Source organism: Lithobates pipiens, unplaced genomic scaffold, assembly GCF_037356315.1.
Source record: "Lithobates pipiens isolate NorthernLeopardFrog02 unplaced genomic scaffold, aLitPip1_a1.2 Scaffold_30, whole genome shotgun sequence".
In the NCBI taxonomy this organism is placed as follows: Eukaryota; Metazoa; Chordata; class Amphibia; order Anura; family Ranidae; genus Lithobates; species Lithobates pipiens.
Window position 1 is genome coordinate 62,613,165 of NW_027507791.1, and position 18,299 is coordinate 62,631,463.

General features: G+C 44.7%; 1 protein-coding gene across 3 annotated transcripts in view; it reads left to right on the forward strand.

Moving 5' to 3' along the window:
- LOC143942921 (coiled-coil domain-containing protein 170-like) overlaps positions 1–18,299 on the forward strand; it is a 121,420-nt gene that overhangs the window by 52,498 nt on the left and 50,623 nt on the right. For all 3 annotated transcript variants that reach the window (XM_077464347.1, XM_077464346.1, XM_077464348.1), the window contains 2 exons: positions 6,845–6,989; positions 12,916–13,101. In XM_077464347.1, coding sequence (XP_077320473.1) covers positions 6,845–6,989; positions 12,916–13,101 — 331 coding nt within the window. The remainder of the gene's footprint in view (positions 1–6,844; positions 6,990–12,915; positions 13,102–18,299) is intronic.

Below are 18,299 nucleotides of genomic sequence, written 5' to 3' on the forward strand. Positions count from 1 at the left end.
AAATGTTTGCCCAGGGTCCAATCAGTATTCACCGCTTACCGACCGCCTCATGTACAGATACGTCGGCAGTTTGAAGATGGATATCTTCAAACCGAGGTATCCATGTTTAGAGCCAGCGGTTCTGTTTACGATAATGGTGGTCTCTACAGCGGATTTTCCATGAGATCACTGTTATCGGCCACGGGAGAGGTGCCACCCCCCCCTTCCGCCACTCTCCCGATCGGGTCCTATCTGTGGCTGGGTATGGAGACAAGTGAGGCTAAGCTGGCCTCCACCCGTCTCCATACTATAGTAGGGTGGAAGCAACGGCACATTGTTTTGTCGTAATTTTTTTCAAATGGCAATTTCTTTTTTTTTTTATTGAATTTAACTCCAGATTTGAGGACTTTTTGACTCCAGATCTCATATTTAGGAGGACCTGTCATGCTTGTTTACATTTATTGTAATAGGAATAAAAGTGACCCATTTTTTTTTCTTCAAAAAAAGTATAAAAATAAATAAAATCAAATAAAATAAATAATAAAAAATAATTATTTTTTAAAAGCGCCCCATCCCGACGAGCTCACGCGCAGAAGCGAGCGCATATGTGAGTAGCGCCCACATATGAAAACGATGGTCAAACCACACATTTGAGGTATCGCCGCGATTGTTAGAGCAAGAGCAATAATTCTAGCCCTAGTCCTCCTCTATAACTCAAAATATGCAACCTGTAGAATTTTTTAAACGTCGCCTATGGAGATTTTTAAGGGTAAAAGTTTGACGCCATTCCACGAGCGGGCACAATTTTGAAGCGTCACATGTTGAGTATCAATTTTTTAATTTATCAATTTACTCAGCGTAACATTATCTTTCACAATATAAAAAAAAATTGGGCTAACTTTACTGTTTTCTTATTTTTTTTATATTTCCAAAAAAAGTGTGCTTTTAAGACCACTGCGCAAATACGGTGTGACAAAAGTATTGCAACGACCGCCATTTGATTCTCTAGGGTGTTAGAATTTTTTTTTTATAATGTTTGAGGGTTCTAAGTAATGTTCGAGCAAAAAAAAAGTGTTTTTAACTTGTAAACACAGAGTCTGAGAAAGAGGCCTGGTCTTTAAGTGCTTAAAGACGGACCTGTGCAAAATCCACATGCTTTGATTTACTAAGTGATCTATCAAACATAATTCTAAATAATTCTGAAGGGAATACAGTTCCTAGTGGTAGAATAAAAATACAAAAACCAAATCTCACAACCAAAGTTCAGCAAAAACTTTTGTCTGTCAACAGTTACTACAAAAAAGACTGGGGAGCATGTTTTATTGATTGGATATATATGCTTGTTTGTTTTTTAAAGAAATTCTTAATTCCTTCCGTTTACAATACCCTGTGACACATGCTCAGAATTTCCATAGACATGTGCGCAATGTATGCGCTTCTTCGAGATTGTGAGGATTCCGACAAGTTAATTTTTCTTCTATTTTTGTAATTGTACTTGATTTTTCTTCGGTTTGTGTAACTGTACATCATCGCTGTATTCTCGTTGCATCTTAAAATTTTCAATAAATATAATGTTAAAGAGATAACATATGGGGGGCATAAAGTATAAAACCCCGAAAGTGTATGCTACATGCCATGGTCTAGATGCAACCCTATAAAGGACATACCAAGATGTTTCAGTTTTCCAAATGCTCTATACGATTCACACAATTTATTTGTAACAAATCTGCTTAAAGGGAACCCATAACCCTTTTAAAGTGGACCCTTCATCTGCTATATTTGTTTATGCTTGTAGATCTCTAGGCTGTGTTCACAAATATTTTACACAGATCAACCCCCCTGCTGTAGCCGCTCATCTTGCGACTTGCTAGAAAGTCACAATATAAAGTCTCAATGATTACTGGGTGAGTGGTGGCTGGAGAAAGGCCTTTCCCCTGCCTGCAAGTGCAACAGCCTGATAACATCATATAAGTATAGGCAAAGTCAAAGGCGTTACATATCTCACAAAAATGAGTACACCCCTCACATTTTTGTAAATATTTTATTATATCTTTTCATGTGACAACACTGAAAAAAATGACACTTTTCTACAATGTAAAGTAGTGAGGCCGCGTACACACGGGCGGACTGTTCGCCCAACTTTGTCCGCTGAACAGTGTTTGGGCGGACAGTCCGCTCGTGTGTGGGCTTTCAGCGGACAGTTTCAGCGGACAGTTTGACGGACAAGGTTTTTCGGAAATTCCGTAAAACTGTCCGCTGAAACCTTGTTTTAGCGAACAGTCCGCTCGTGTGTAGGCTTGTTCGTCAAACAAAGTTGCGCGCATGCTCAGAAAGGATTTTCACGCCGAAAGTTATAATGCAGTGTATAGGACGTCGTATTTTTCGTCCCGTCGTACGTGCCGTTCACGTCATCGCGCACGGTTTCAGCAAGCTGTTCATTCGTCGTGTGTGGCCATGTCCGTCCATGCTAATTTTGAGCGGACTGTTTGCCGTGTGTACGCGGCCTGAGTGTACAGCTTGTATAACAGTGTAAATTTGCTTTCCCTTCAAAATAACTCAACACACAGCCATTAATGTCTAAACCTTTGGCAACAAAAGTGAGTACACCCCGAAGTGAAAGTGTCCAAGTTGGGCCCAATTAGCAATTTTCCCTCCCCGGTGTCATGTGACTCGTTAGTATTACAAGGTCTCAGGTTTGTTAAATTTGGTGTTATTGCTCTCACGCTCTCATACTGGTCACTGGAAGTTCAACATGGTACCTCATGGCAAAGAGCTCTGAGGACCTGAAAAAAAGAATTGTTGCTCTACATAAAGATGGCCAGGACAGGTTCCACTCAGAACAGGCCTTGTCATGGTTGACCAAAAAAGTTGAGTGCACATGCTCAGTGTCATATCCAGAGGTTGCCTTTGGGAAATAGACGTATGAGTGCTGCCAGCATTGCTGCAGAGGTTGAAGGGGTGGGGGGGGTCAGCCTGTCAGTGCTCAGACCATACGCCGCACGCTGCATCAAATTGGTATGCACGGCTGTCGTCCCAGAAGGAAGCCTCTTCCAAAGATGATACACAAGAAAGCCTGCAAACTGTTTGCTGAAGACAAGCAGACTGGTGGTGGTAAGGGGGGGGGGTGTGGGGTCAGTGGCAGCAGTGGTGGTGGTGGTGGGGGGTGGGATCAGTGGAAGCGGTGGTTGTGAGGGGGCTGGAATCAGTAGCAGCGGTGTGGTGAGGGGGGTGGGATCAGTGGCAGCAGTGGTGGTGAGGGGGGTGGGATCAATGGCAGCAGTGGTGGTGGTGAGGGGGTGGTATCAGTGGCAGTGGCCCCTCCCCACCACCACCTCTACCTCTTACTGATCTCATCCCCCCACCACCACAGATCTCAACTCTACCCCCCCATAATCTCTGTTGTAGAGGTGATTGGGGGGATAGGGATGAGATCTGTGGTGGTGGGGGATAGGATCAATAAGAGGTAGAGGCTGGGATCAGTTGCACTGGCAATTTGTCACTTACTTAGTCAGTCAGTTCTCCCTCAGTATTCCTGTGCCTCCAGGGATGGCTCTGTGTCATGGGGTCTTCTCACAGAGGGGAGAGCTCCTCCTTCTTCACTCTATTGGGGTCAGCTGACTTTCAGGGTCCGCCTCCCTAGATGGCTTCTCTCTGGAGTGGAGAGGATAGGCAGGCTGACCCCCCCGGTGGAACGAACAGACAGGCAGGTGGGCCCCTCACAGTAGCACAGCCAAGACAGGCAGGTGGGCCCCTCACACGGGCAGGCAAGCCCCTCACACTGGCAGAGGGTGGGCAGGCCCCTCACAATGTCAGATGGGTGGCCAGGGCACTCACACTGGCAGAGCCAGAGCGGACGGGGGCACCCCCACAGTAGCGGAACTCCAGGGCCCAGTCGCAAGTGTGACTGCTGCGACCCTGGTAGTTCCGCCACTGGGCAAAGTCACTGGAGCCCATGGTCTACCTTTTAGGGATAAACAGTAGAGCCTTAAAAAGGAATTCCAGTCTAAACCTAACTAATCTTAAACTTGTTCCCTCACCCCTCCTAACACCTATGCTGACTAACCAGTGTAATTAAGATGTATATACTTCCCTATTTTCAGGACACGCCAGTCACATGATCCGGCTCCCATGTGTCAGCCTGTAGCAGCTGCAGGGGAGAGGTGGGAGCACTGACAACAGCTGGGACATGGAAGCCTATGGGTCACTGCTCCTGGATTTTCCATCTGTTGTAGAGCACTCGCTCCTCCCCCTTGCAGCCTCTGCTGGTTGACACAGGGAGAGGACTACATGACTGGACTGTATCTGGCTGAAAATTGGTAAGATACAGTTGCTGTTTATTTTTACATGTCATGCATTTATTCGAGCGGACTTGTAAAGTTACTTAGAGGTCCACTTTAAAGGATTTTACAACAGGCTTGTCAGACTCAAACAAATCAGTGGGCTGAATCGAATGGAATTAATCTTCAAGGGATTCCATTATGCCTGCTGAGGGTCACATCTACTTAATTCCAGAAAAAGTATAGCATTTCAGTAAATTACATTTTAGTAACAAATGCAACTTATAAAATGTTACCTGAGAAAAAGGGGCAATAACATTCCCTGAAGTACTTAGCTGCAAAATCGATAAGGAAGTTTATCATTCATCAATAACAGAATCTCTTTTAGTTTAAAATTTTCAACCAGTACGCACCACCAATAGAGGGTTGCATGTCGCACTGAAAAAACACTGATACCTGGTTCAGAGTTCTACCTGGATGTGATTACCTTGAAGCTAAAGTTTTATCTGCTTTCCCTGGTTCCTCCTTTTCCCCCTCATCAACATGCTAATTATATTTTTAAATAAAAACCTTTTCATTCTTGTTATGTACCTTATTTTAGTTTAATTTTTGTGCTTCTCCAAGCAATGCAAGCATATCATGGCTAGTACAAGGGACTGGCAGCATGCCATACATACTGTAGTTTCCTGAAACATCACAGTACCCAAGCTTTCCAGCACATAGGAGGTGATTGACAGCCTTAGCTGTGAACGTTTCCCATGTGCCCATTCCCTCCACTCAGGTCTCAGATTACACTCATCTCCCTGCTCCTATGCTTTGCAGTGTGTGACATCAGATCCCTGCCTCCTGTCTTCTGTAGCTGAGAAATAGTCTTTGATCTGTGTACTTTGAACAGCTGTCCAGAAAAGAGAGCTGCAGATAAACAGGTACAATTAATGTAGGATGATTTGTTTCATCTCTCTGTATCACCTAAGGCTTGTCACTTCAGCCATATGTAAGGGTTTACAATCACTTTAATTACTTTTATAGCAAAAAAAATCTTTCTGCCTTGCTTTCCAAGAGTCTGCCTGCATTGTGTGTATTGCCGCGTACACACGATCAAACAATCCGGTGGTAAAGTAAAGTAAAGTAAAGTAAAGTAAACAATTCCCCCGTGTGTAGGCTCCAGCTGACTTTTTTTTACCCAAAAGTTCGGCGGACTTAGAAAGTAGTTTTGCACTCCAATCTTTCCGCCGGACTCGCATTTCGGCGGACACTACCGTGTGTGTGCCAGTCCGCCATACTTTTGAAATGAACGGAGAAAAGTCCTCTCATTTTGAGCGCATCTCCAGGTAGCCGGGGCCAGCGAAGGAGGCATCGCTGGCCCCGTCACCTGGTAAGGACTTAAAGGTGAACCCCTACACCAAAAAATCGGCGTGGGGGTTCACAGGTCCACATCAGACCCTTATCCGAGCACGCTACCCGGCCGGCCAGGAAAGGGGATGGGGACGAGCGAGCGCCCCCCCCCCCTCCTGAGCCGTACCAGGCCGCGTGCCCTCAACATGGGGGGTGCCTTGGGGAAGGGGGGGTGCGCGGGTCTTCTGTCCCTCTTCAGGGGTCTTCTCGCCGGACTCCTCCGCTATCTTCTGCTAGCTCTTTTACTAGTGGAGGAGCCCGGCTTTCTTCTTCGCCGCCGCTGCCATCTTCTTCCGACTTCGGGGGTCTTGTCCCCCTCTTCGGTTCTTCTTGCCGAGCCACTGCGCCTTCTTCTAGCTCTTTTACAGGTGGTGGCCTGGTCTTCTGTCGCCGCTGTCACCGTCTTCTGTTCTTCTCTTCTTCTCTTCAGATGTTGCCTCGTCGCATCCTCCGCTCACAATGGCAGGGACGCGGCGCACGGCGACTTATATAGGGACATCACCGGATTATGTCCCCGCCTATTATGATGTCACAGTCCCAGAGGATCGCTCGTCCCCACCCCCTTTCCTGGCCGGCCGGGTAGCGTGCTCGGACAAGGGTCTGATGTGGACCTAGGGGGGGACCCCCACGCCAATTTTTCGGCGTAGGGATTCCTCTTTAAGTCCATACCAGGTGACGGGGCCAGCGACGCCTCCTTTGCTGGCCACAGCTACCTGGATACGTGCTCAAAATGAGCGGACTTTCCTCCGCGTGTGTGGACGAGTCCGTTCATTTCAAAAGTACTGCGGATAGTCCGGCGGACTTAGTACGCCGTATTAGTCCGCTGAAAAAGTGCCATGTGTGGGTAAGTAGCTCGTTCAGAAAGTCCGGCGGACAGTCCGGCGGGAAGTCCGTCAGACTAAGTCAGCCGGATAGTTGGCTACGTGTGTACGCAGCATAATAGGCACTTGTTGAATGTAGTACAGGGAGTAGGGGCACACCAATGTCAGTAAAAACTGACCTCCCAGCAGCTTCCCTTGCAAGAATTTTACAAGCCTTATGATGTTACAGAAATAATACAAGCTATTTCTTGTTACAGGAACAAGATAAAAAGGGTGGGGAGGAGGTTTGGGGCTAAATGTGGGTAATGCCTGGACATATAAACTGTGTTAAAACGATACAAGAATAATTCTCAATGTGTCCACAATCTACAGATTACACTTGATGGAAAGAGAAAAGGCTGAACAAAGAAGTTTTAGCTGTGAGAAAAAACTCCTGGAGAGTATTGACAGGTTGTCCTCCTGTCTGAGTGTGAATGTTGAGGAGCAAGAAGATCCCCTCAATGTTTTGCTGACAAAGGTAATTCCAATAACCTATCTTTGTTCATTTGATCAGTGGGATGTTGTTTTCTATCAGTCATAAAATGATACAAGAAAAGTCAGTTGTTTTTGTAGATGTACAAATCAGAGGAACCTAGTGTTTACTTAGTAGTATGGCCACCCCAATCCAGCATACAGCAACAGGTGAACAAATCTGTGGACTAGGCCAATGAGTATTGAGTAGCCTAAATTTGGCCACAGACTTTAGAGAGCAGTTGTGTATACAGTGGCAACACAAGCCCCCCCCCCCCCCCCCCCCCCCCCCCCCCCCCCCTTATCAGAACAGCTTAGGGCTATATAATATAGATGTGTATGTACAGCAGCAAAAAACAATTCCCACCCCGACTCGGTTATCAAACCAGCACAGGGCACCGGACATATACACTCCTCCCATATTAGCTCTCAGGTGTAACCCCTACATTGCAAGCTGACACCCCATCCGTTACCGCACCAGCTCAGGGCCAGGGCAGGGCGGACGCCTTAGGTAGACAGTACACCCATCCCAGGCGGCAGCTGGAGAGGAGAGGACAGTGTGCAGCTGCACCACCCGGGTGGAGATAGTGACATGCTTAGCGAAGTAGGAGAAGGAAGACACGGGCCAGGCGTGGCCATTGTGCTGGAGGCAGGGCCGTTTTTAAGGCAGGGCAAAAGGGGCAGCTGCCCTGGGCCCTCTCATTGTTGTGGGGCCCAATGCAGCTGCCTCATACTTGCCACCTATCCTGGTTTAAATTCCCTCATCCCTTGAGGTTTTAGTCCTGTACTGTGTCCCGATATCTGTGTGAAGTGCTGCTACTAATGCTGCCCAGCTCTTCCCTATTGTTGTGTATGGATGACTCACCTGCAGACCATGTGTTTACATGTACATCACCAGCATTGATATGTAAATTGCGGCGGCCGGCGGCATTGATATGTATAGCATGTCCCGCTGAGATCATATCCACAGTAATCTCTAGCAACCAATCAACAAGCAAAAATCATGTGCTGTAACCTCTAGCAACCAATCAGTGAGCCGTCATGTGTGCTGTAACCTCTAGCAACCAGTCAGGGAAAGGTAATGATACACTGTAATCTCTGGCAAACAATCGCAATAGCCTCCCGATCTGATTCAGTAAACTGATTTTTAAGTCTAGCTGCTATTTATTGTATGTCTCAGAGCAGGTGGAGAGCGAAACTGCATGGAGAGGGCCCCAAGAAAAGTTTTGCCCAGGGTCCAATCAATATTAAAGACAGCCCTGGCTGGAGGTGTTCTGGGTCGGCTGAAAAAAAGAATGCCAAAGGTAGCCAGGGCTTTAGTCACCCTCAGGAGAGTCTGGATGGTGTCAGCCCTCTAGCGGGTGTCACCCGGGTGCGGATCGCACCCCCCTAGCAACGCCATTGTGTGTATATATGTAATACAATCCTACTACATGAAGACCTGACTTTTAGCCAGCTCAATCATATATGCTAATGTACATGTAGTGGGTATGTGGGAACATAGCCATTTACCTCTGGTTCCATCTTCTCTTCAACAAGAGTAACAACCATACAGGTGTCCCAGCCTGTTTGGTCTATGTGTTTCCTGTTTTTATAGATATGAGATTAGTGCTGGCCAGATTGGCAAACTATGGCCAGCTTAAAGCCCAACTCCGGACAACTAAAAAATGATCCTGTACATAGGGACTGTGCCTGCTCTTTTTTGTCTAGTGGAACAAAAACAAATAAGATTTACTTACCCAATCCTAGGTTCCTCCCTGCAACTAGACCAGTGCGTGGCACTTCTTCTCACCCAAGCTCTATCGGTCAAAGGTCCTAACATCATCAAGATCAAAGCAGGGTCTTTAGCCCTGCATTGAATGTGATGATGCTGAGGGACAGTCCACTGCCGAAACATAGGGGTGGATGATCAGGTAACTAAAACTGTATCGCCTTTCCCCTACACAAAGGAAGCTATTAACCATTGCAGTGTGAACACAGCCCTACTGCAGTGCAGTGTATAATGCTAAATTGTGGCTTTCAAGTTAACCCAAATTAATTTTGGATATTGAATGGTAATGTTTTTTTTTTTTTTGTTGCCATTTACAACCCCAATTCCAAAAAAGTTGTGTAAAATATACATAAAACAGAATGCAATGACTTGTAAATCTCATAAATCCAATTAGAGATGGAACACTGGCGCCCTGAGCTGTGGTGTCCAGCATCCATCATGGGTTCCTCGGCGCCACGTCGCGCAGCCACACCCACAAAGGGGCGGATCCCTGTTCCGCGTCATCGCGCCACTGACACTCATGCGGCAATCCCTCTTGGCAAAATTCTTGTCATTGAATCATATCTATGTCAACCCAAGCTTACTTGATGAGGTAAAGCTCTGCTGGCTATCATCATCCAATCATGTACAAGCAAAAACAATTTTTTTTTCTTATTTTTGTTGATGTGATGACATCTACAAGAGGGGTGGTGACATGACCGATCAGAGACTGGAAAATAGAGAGTCTGGGCAGGACTAGTCAGTACCCAAAGCAGCAAGAGGGCCTGTGGAGTAAGAAAAGTTTTTGTTTTTTTAAATCAAGGTTTTATTGCTCATTTAGAATCTGGTAACAAAAATACACATACAAAAACTAAAGGGTCAAAGGTTAACACAAGAGGGTCAGCAGGACCAAAGCCAATGGATATCTATATTGAGGGAGCCATCAATGTCCAATGGAGACCATTATGACATATACCATATGTCTGAATCATTGTGAGGTCGTTGAAAAAGGACCATACCAGGACAAATAAAATATGCTGACCCAAAATTATCAGTCACAAGTTGCCCGTCATCACTAGTTACCTCAAGTATGTTTAGGGCAAAGGAAAATAGAGAAAAAAAAAACTAGAGAGGAAAAGAAAAGGGAAAGATGATTCCTTAATATATGATGGGGAAATTTAATATTTCCTTATTAAAGTTGTCTCACAATATCTAATAAAGCCTCCAAATGCCTGGTTACCATAGCTGACTTCATACCAAAGGAATGTCATTACAAACTGACCAAGTCCTTAAAAGGTCTTTAAAAGGTCATGGTGCTTGCAAGGGGAGTTGGCCATTTCTTTAAACACAAGTTCTATATACTACAACTATAACTTGGAATACTCCTTTTCTGACTCTGTGGCAGAAAAGACATCTTTAGTTAAAGTTGTTGCAAACCCTTTACAACAACTTTATGCTACAGGTAAGCCTATAAAAGGCTACCTGTAGCTTCCCTGGATATCTCCTAAACCTGCATGGTTTAGGAAATATCCCCTGTCCCCTGCATGTGTCGATGTCATTGGCACATACGCACTGGGGAAAACTGAAGCAATGGCACATATGTGCTGTTGCTTCAGTCTGCGTACCGTTACCGGCGGCTCCCGTGCATGAGAAGTGACGTCATCGCAGCCCCGGCCAATCACAGCGCCGGAGCCGCGATACCTGGAAGTAACCCCCAGGAGAGATGTCGCTGGCCGGAGGGGGAGACGAGGACGGCTACAGGGGCTTTGATCTAAGGTAAGTAATTCATAATGAGCTAATATGCTATGCATACTAGCTCATTATGCCTTTGTCTTGCAGGGTTTTTTTTTTTTTAACCAGGGTTTACAATCACTTTAAGTATTCTTTTTTTATACAAGGGGTCTTCAAAAAGTCTCTGCACTTTTATATATATAATACAGTTAAAAAAGTGTGGAAACTTTTTGAAGAACCCTTGTATTTTCTAATATTATTACATTATTACATTTGTTCTATGTATCTGTCATTACTTAATTACATGTTATACTTCTAAGTATTTGTGTGATCTCTCTTTGCACATCTCAAATACAACCCCAAAAAACAAATTATCATATAACCGTAAAACAATATACTACAAAAACCTGGTGTAAAAAAATCAGAGAAAGGACTGAAGTTTATTAGAGTTGAGAATTCAATGCAGGTGCACCATATATCCATCAATTAATGTATTGGCATGGATGGCATTCCTGTAAGATAGTTTGTAAATCCTCCATCCTTATGATATGATTAAGCTCAGTCACCCATTCATTCACGTGGGTACTGTAGCTTGATCTCCAATGCCGAGGAATCAAAGTGCGGCCTGCACATCAAAGAAATCGGAGATCTTTTTTAACATTGGTAATTGACCCAGGGATGAGTAAGAGAACTGGGCTGGGCGATCTCCTGTCTGCGCCTGTCACTCAGCCACAAGCAGAGTAGCCTGAGCGGCCAAATAGAGTACGGCCGCTCGGACTTCTCTGTCTGTGGCTGAGTGACAGGAGGCGCTCCCCTCCCTCCTCCTCCCCTCCCTCCTCCAATACGTCAGTCAAACACAGCGGTCGGAGCTGAGTGTAAAAAACTTTGGCCACGCTGTGACAAAAGTCATGCCCTCCTCCTAGACTAGCTTGTGTGATAGACAGAACACTGCGTCTATCACACAAGCTAGTCTAGGAGGAGGGCGGGACTTTTGTCACAGTGCGGCCAAAGTTTTCACACTGAATTCCGAGACACAGCGGGGGATGCCTGCTTTGTGTAATCCAGGCACTGACCGTAGTGGGGCTGCAATTATGGGCATGGTAAGGCTGTGATTATGGGCACTGTAAGGCTGCGATTATGGGCACGGTGAGGCTGCGATTATGGGCATAATAATGCTGCAATTGTTGGCAAAGTGAGGCTCCAATTATGGGCACTGTAAGGCTGGGATTATGGGCACGGTGAGGCTGGGATTATGGGCACGGTAAGGCTGCAATTATGGGCATGGTAAGGCTGCGATTATGGGCACAGTGAGGCTGCAATTATTGGCACTGTAAGGCTGCAATGATGGACACGGTGAGGCTGCATTTAATTGGGGGGGGGGGGGGTTCAGTGGCAGCGCAAATCCTCCCTGAAATTAGTTTTTGCACGTTGGGATGTCTGAATCTGTATATTTACATTTGTCCAAGCTGGATCAATGTAACTATGCAACACAAACCATAAATGGAATTTATCTCTTTGGCTCATTCACATAGCTCCCAACTGTCCGTGATTTTTTTTCAAAAGCCAATAAAAGGAATAGTAGAGTTAAAAAAAGCCCTTGTGAGTTTAACTAATCTTTTATTTTTGGTTAATTCTCCTTTAAGGGGGCATGACCGGGGGTGGGTCCTATGCCTACATACTTTTGCTAGTTAGGTGTCCCTCATTCCCATCTCAAGAAGTTGGGAGGTATGTCATTCTTAGCCCCTGTACACACAGTCGGAGATTTCCCCAACCAAATCCGTCGGATCTTGCCCGTCGGATTTTGTCCGTCGGATCTTGTCTGAAACTGTTGCATACACACGGTCGGACAAAGTTGGCGAAAAAATACGATCTTTCAGAACGTGATGACGTAATTTCGTTACGATGGGACTACATTCAGGCTAGTAGCCAATAGCTTTGATGTAGGAATTTGATCTGAGCATGCGTGGCACTTGGTCCGATCAAAATTCTCTACACATGATCGGAGTATGTCCGATCGGCCCAGTTGGTCGGGAAATATTTCCAACATGTTGGAAAATTGGGTCAGACGGATATTCCGACGGAATCAGTCCGATGCATACCACACACAGTCGGATTATCCGACGACACGGTCCGATAGGACACATTCCGATGGATTCTCCGACCGTGTGTACAAGGGCTAAGATCGTCCCATTAAAATGAGGGAAGAATTTATCATCAGCTGGTCAAGCACAAGTTTAGAATATTTTAGCTGCCTGCAGTTAGGCTTTATGTTGTCTATATGTCCCTATGATTTCAGTCAAAAAGGCTTTCCAATAAGAGTAATTCCTTGCTTGTTGTTCATAATAACTAATCTGAATGCTTGTGGCAGTAATTCAATTTTAAAACGAATATCTTGCTTTGGGCAACAAAAAAAAGTTTCCCGGTAGCCTAATTTATGTGTGCTATATTCCAGACAGAAAAGATGGTGAGAGAATATATTTTGCAAAAATCCAGAGTGACGAGTCTTGAAGACACCTTGGCCAGCCAACAAGTGGAGTTTAAAGCCAGTCGGGATACCATAGTGAAGCTGGTCTCAGAGACAGAGAAACACAAGAAAGCCATAGCCAACTTTCCAGCAGAGCTTAAATCGCTAAAACAGGTGAGAGAGTGCTCCTGTGTTTGTCTCTTGTCCTCTGACACACAACAGTCACAACATGAAACCAAGATTTGTTCCTTGTCTTTGTTTCCACGTTGAGTGACACAGTGGGTCTGCATAACCCAAGGTTACTCTTTACAGTGGGTGTCTAGAGATAAATGTTCAATTTGAATGTTTCTTCTACAAATTCCAGGGTCACATTTCATGTCATTTTATTGCTTTGCAGATATAACTGCACTTGTGACCCACATTGTCCTGAGTTGGGTCACACTTCAATCTTTTCTGATGTGCTGTTTTCCAGTAAAATATAGAGGATGTTGTGTTACTATAACGCCAAAGTTTCTTGCCCTTGTTTCAGAAATATGTGATTTTGTTTGAAAAGGATGGGTACATGCTGTATGCCTGTTTTATTGATTAACAAAAAAAGGTCTTTACTTTTTTCTTCAATTTAAACCCCAGCCATTTTTTTTGTTAACTAGTGTGGGTAAAGAATTAAGCTGAATACACACAGTACACATTTTGGCTGGTTTATGAGGACCCATCCAAAATTCACCTCATTGGCCCCCTTTAGCCTGACATTTCTCAATTTTAAAAATCTGAAGTGTCATGCAAAAATTGACAGGCCAAAAAGATGCTGCATGCAATTAGATGCAGTGCTGTTTGGGTGTTTTTTTTTTTTGACAGCTGGTGGGACAAGCTATCAAAACACAATAGCCGCCCATGGACATTCATTCATCTGGACTCTATACTGTGGATGTAAGAATCAGTTTTTTTTAGTTCAGCCTGCAGGTATCAGTGTGTGACCAGCTTTATGCCACGTACACATGATCGGAATTTTGGTCGGAAAAAGGTCTGGTGGTTTTCCCGATGGAATTCCGAAAGGATTTCACTCAAGCTGTCTTGCATACACACGATCACACCAAATTCCGACCGTCAAGAACACGGTGACGTACAACACATATGACAGGACTAGAAAAACGAAGTTCAATAACCAGTAGCCAATAGCTTCCATCTCGTAGTTGAATCTGAGCATGCGTGAGTTTTTGCACGTTGGAATTGCATACATACAATCGGAATTTCTGATAGAAAGTTTTTCCGTCTGAAAAATTTAGAACGCGCTCTCAAATTTTTACTGGCGGGAATTCTGCCAGCTAAATTCCGATGGAGCATACACACGGTTGCATTTTGTGATAAAAAGCTCTCATCGGTCTTTTGCTGGCCGAAATTCTGATCGTGCAGCATAGATTCTGTTTCCTGCTTCACGCACAGAAAGTGAGGGCATTCCCAACTATAGGGGAAGAAGTTGGGGCAGGGGGAATTTTCCCAGTACTGGACAGAGGATTCCAACCTTTCCAAAAAGTTTTGGCTAGGGTTGGGGGTTAAATCATTTAAGGCATAATATAAAAATATTTTTTTTTTTATCTAGGACACCAATTAAGCTTCCAAAGCATAGAGAGATGATTTCTGCCTCTCCATTGTACAGTTTACCCATGAAAACGTAAGTCTCATCTGTGTAAGCTGAAGCTGGAAATAGCAGCTCCTGTCTCCCTGATTACCCTGGTCCTGAGTATGCCATTACTGGTGGAAAGAGTAGGCGTGAGCCTTCTTTTCCCCTGTTCTTTGAGGGACTATAATAACAGTGTTGCCAACCTACCAGACTGAAATTTACTGACATGGCACCCAAAATTTACTGGCACAGCCAAGTTTTTACTGGCATATCCAAAAGTTACAAAATTACAGTTTTAAGTGCAAATTTGAGTTTTTAGGCTTAGGACAAGTACAATATGCAATTAGCAAAGTGATCCAAGGTAGATATTAAGGTAAAAACATATTTATTTTATTTTCGATATAGTAAATAAGTAGCTCAGGGACAGGAATCGAGAGCGCAAGGAATTAAAATGGGCGACATACATACATGAAATTGACTCTCATAATGATACTGACAACAGTGTGCAGCATCACAGATGACGATGGCACCTCACCAACATGACACGTCAGCTCCTGAGTCATAGTGACCCTCTCTCTCCATGCCAGGTGGTCCCTACAGTCCACTCCCAGCTTGTCTTCCTCCCGTTCCGCAGACCTGCACATGAAGCTCCGGCTGCTCTGTTCACCATGACTTTATGTGACACACTGCCGGCAGTCCAAACACACTGTAGCAGGGACTCGGATGGTCTCGGGCCAAGCGTCACAGCCATATTTTTTACTGGCTTTTTCTTTCACTGACATTTACTGGCAGGATAAAAGTGCCTATTTTTTACTGGCTGCCAGTAAAAATACTGGCGGTTGGCAACACTGCATAATAAGGAGGAGTTAAAATACTGTATATGCGATTCCTATACAAAGAATTAGGCAACTATAATTCCATAACCTCTGGGTAGAATCTTGAGCTTGACTTGGGGATACATATCTAACTCATCTTGAACAATATTACAAGGTCATATACAGTATCTCACAAAAGTGAGTGCACTCTTCACATATTTGTAAAGACCCCAAACACACCTCCATGATGAGCACTGCCTTGCTAAAGAAGCTGAGGGTAAAGGTGATGGACTGGCCAAGCATGTCTCCAGACCTAAACCCTATTAAGCATCTCTGGGGCATCCTCAAATGGAAGGTGGAGAAGCGCAAGAACTCTAATGCCGCGTACACACGACCAGACTTATGTCCGACAGACTTTCGAAGGAGTTCTGCCGGAGTTCTGACAGAGTTCTGACGGACTTTCCGAATGAGCGGACTTGGCCACACACAATCACACCAAACTCCGACGGATTCGAACGTGATGACGTATGACTGGACTCGAATAAGGAAGTTCATAGCCAGTAGCCAATAGCTGCCCTAGCGTCGGTTTTAGTCCGTCAGACTAGCACACACACGAGCGGATTTCTGGGTCCGGCAGAGTTCTGGCAGAAAAATTTGAAGCATGTTCCATTTCTAAAGTCTGTCAGACTTTTGCGAATCAAAAGTCCGTTGCAGCCCACACACGATCGAATAGTCTGCCGGAATCATTCCGTCAGACTTTGGATGTTGAAAAGTCCGGTCGTGTGTACGGGGCTTAACATCCACCAGCTCAGTGGTGTCGTCATGGAGGAGGGGAAGAGGACTCCAGTGACAACCTGTGAAGCTCTGGTGAACTCCATGCCCAAGAGGGATAAGGCAGTGCTGGAAAATAATGGTGGCCACACAAAATATTGACACTTTGGGCCCAATTTGGACATTTTCACGTTTGTTGCCAGCGGTTTACACATTATTGGCTGTGTGTTGAGTTATTTTGAGGGGACAGCAGCTTTACACGTGCTGCAGCTCAGTTTCAGGGTCTTGGCAATCTTCTTATAGCCTAGGCCAGGGGTAATGAATTAAAATTCAAGGAGGTCCGGTCGCCAAAATTTTCTTTGGGCGGAGGTCCGAATCTCAAGTCTGTGCTATGACTCAGAAAGATTGTAGTCACTGTATATCTATCAAAAACATGAGAAATTTACAATTTCCTTAGCATTTCAACAATATTTATTGTCAAGTTTCAGTTACAATATTGAACATGTGGACAGTTGGAACTAGGATAGCTTTACATTTGCTCTTGTCTTTGTATGGAAAACAAACAACTATTTTTAACAAAAACAATATGGAAACAAATCAATAACTCTTTAATAAAACATAAAAAGCACATCCATTTTTCAAGTAAAAGAAATAAGCACCTTCTGACTTTATTTCAATTTTTTACCCCCCAAAAACCTGTCTAGTGAGGAAAATGGGCTTTTGATTGTCCTGCCAGTAGTTTGAATCTTGGCTTAAATTGAGTTACTGCCATTCTCATGCACATATGTAGGTGCGCATTGGTGGGTTTGGAACGATACTTTGTTTTAATAATGTCCATAGTGGAGAAAGCTGACTCACAGCTGTATGTAGATCCAAACATGGTCAAGGTGTGTAGTGCTACCTTGATTAGACAAGGGCAATCAGTCTCAGGCACAGTCTGTAGCCAGAAGTTAGCCGGATCAGTTCCTCCAAAGTGCTTTCTAAGGCCGCGTACACACGGGCGGACTGTTCGCCCAACTTAGTTTGTCAAACAATCCGACAAACAGTCCGCTCAAAATTTGCATGAGCGGACTTGACCACACACGATGAACGAACAGTCAGCTGAAAGCGTGCGCGATGACGTGAAGGGCACGTACGACGGGACTCGAAAAACGACGTCCTATACACTGCAATGCAACCTTCGGCGTGTAAATCCTTTCTGAGCATGCGCGGAACTTAGTTTGACGAACAAGCCTACACACGAGCGGACTGTCCGCTCAAACCAAGTTTCAGCGGACTGTCTTACGGGAATTCCGAAAAACTTTGTTCGTCAGACTGTCCGCTGAAACTGTCCGCTGAAGCCCACACACGAGCGGACTGTCCGCTGAAACACTGTTCAGTCCGCCCGTGTGTACGCGGCCTTAGTGCGACATTTGTTTGCAGGTCAATCATTTCTGTCTGTAGAGATCCCTCATGTGCCCACTTGAAGGTCTGCATCACCTCCTTTGAAAACACTCTGACATCTTTAATGAGGAATGCATTGTGAATGAACAGGAGAATCTGATGTCCAAGACTGAAGCTATCAAACCTTTTACTGAAGTTTCCAATTAGTTTATTTATGAAGTCAACAAAAGGAGAAACATCTCTCTTTCCTTGAATCTGTTCTTTCACCTTTGTGAAATGCAAGCACTCTCCTTGAAGATCTTCCTTGAACAAATCCAGTTTTCTCTGGAAGGAGCGGACAGCGGTCATCAAATCACAGATGGAATTGTTCTTGCCCTGGAGCTTTATATTGAGTTCATTAAGGTGTGATGTTATGTCCACTAGGAAAGCGATATTATCCATTGTGCTCTCATCTTGTAAAAACAGTGAAAACTGTCTTGCTTTCTGACTTTTGAGTTGCACTAAGAAAGCTGCTACTTCAGTTCGAATGGACCAAAAGCGTTCCAATACATAGCCTTTACTTAGCCATCTAACATTGTTGTGAAGTAAAGGGTCATTTGCATTTGCCTCAACTTCTTTAAGAAACTCTCTTAGTAAATGATGTTGATGGGATGAGGATACCCTGTGGAAGTTGATGAGTTTCATCAGTGTGTTCATGATTTCTGCAAACTTGTACGATAGAATGGCACACAGGACAGTCTGGTGAATAATGCAGTGGGAAGAAATAAGGTCAGGGTTGTCCTCTT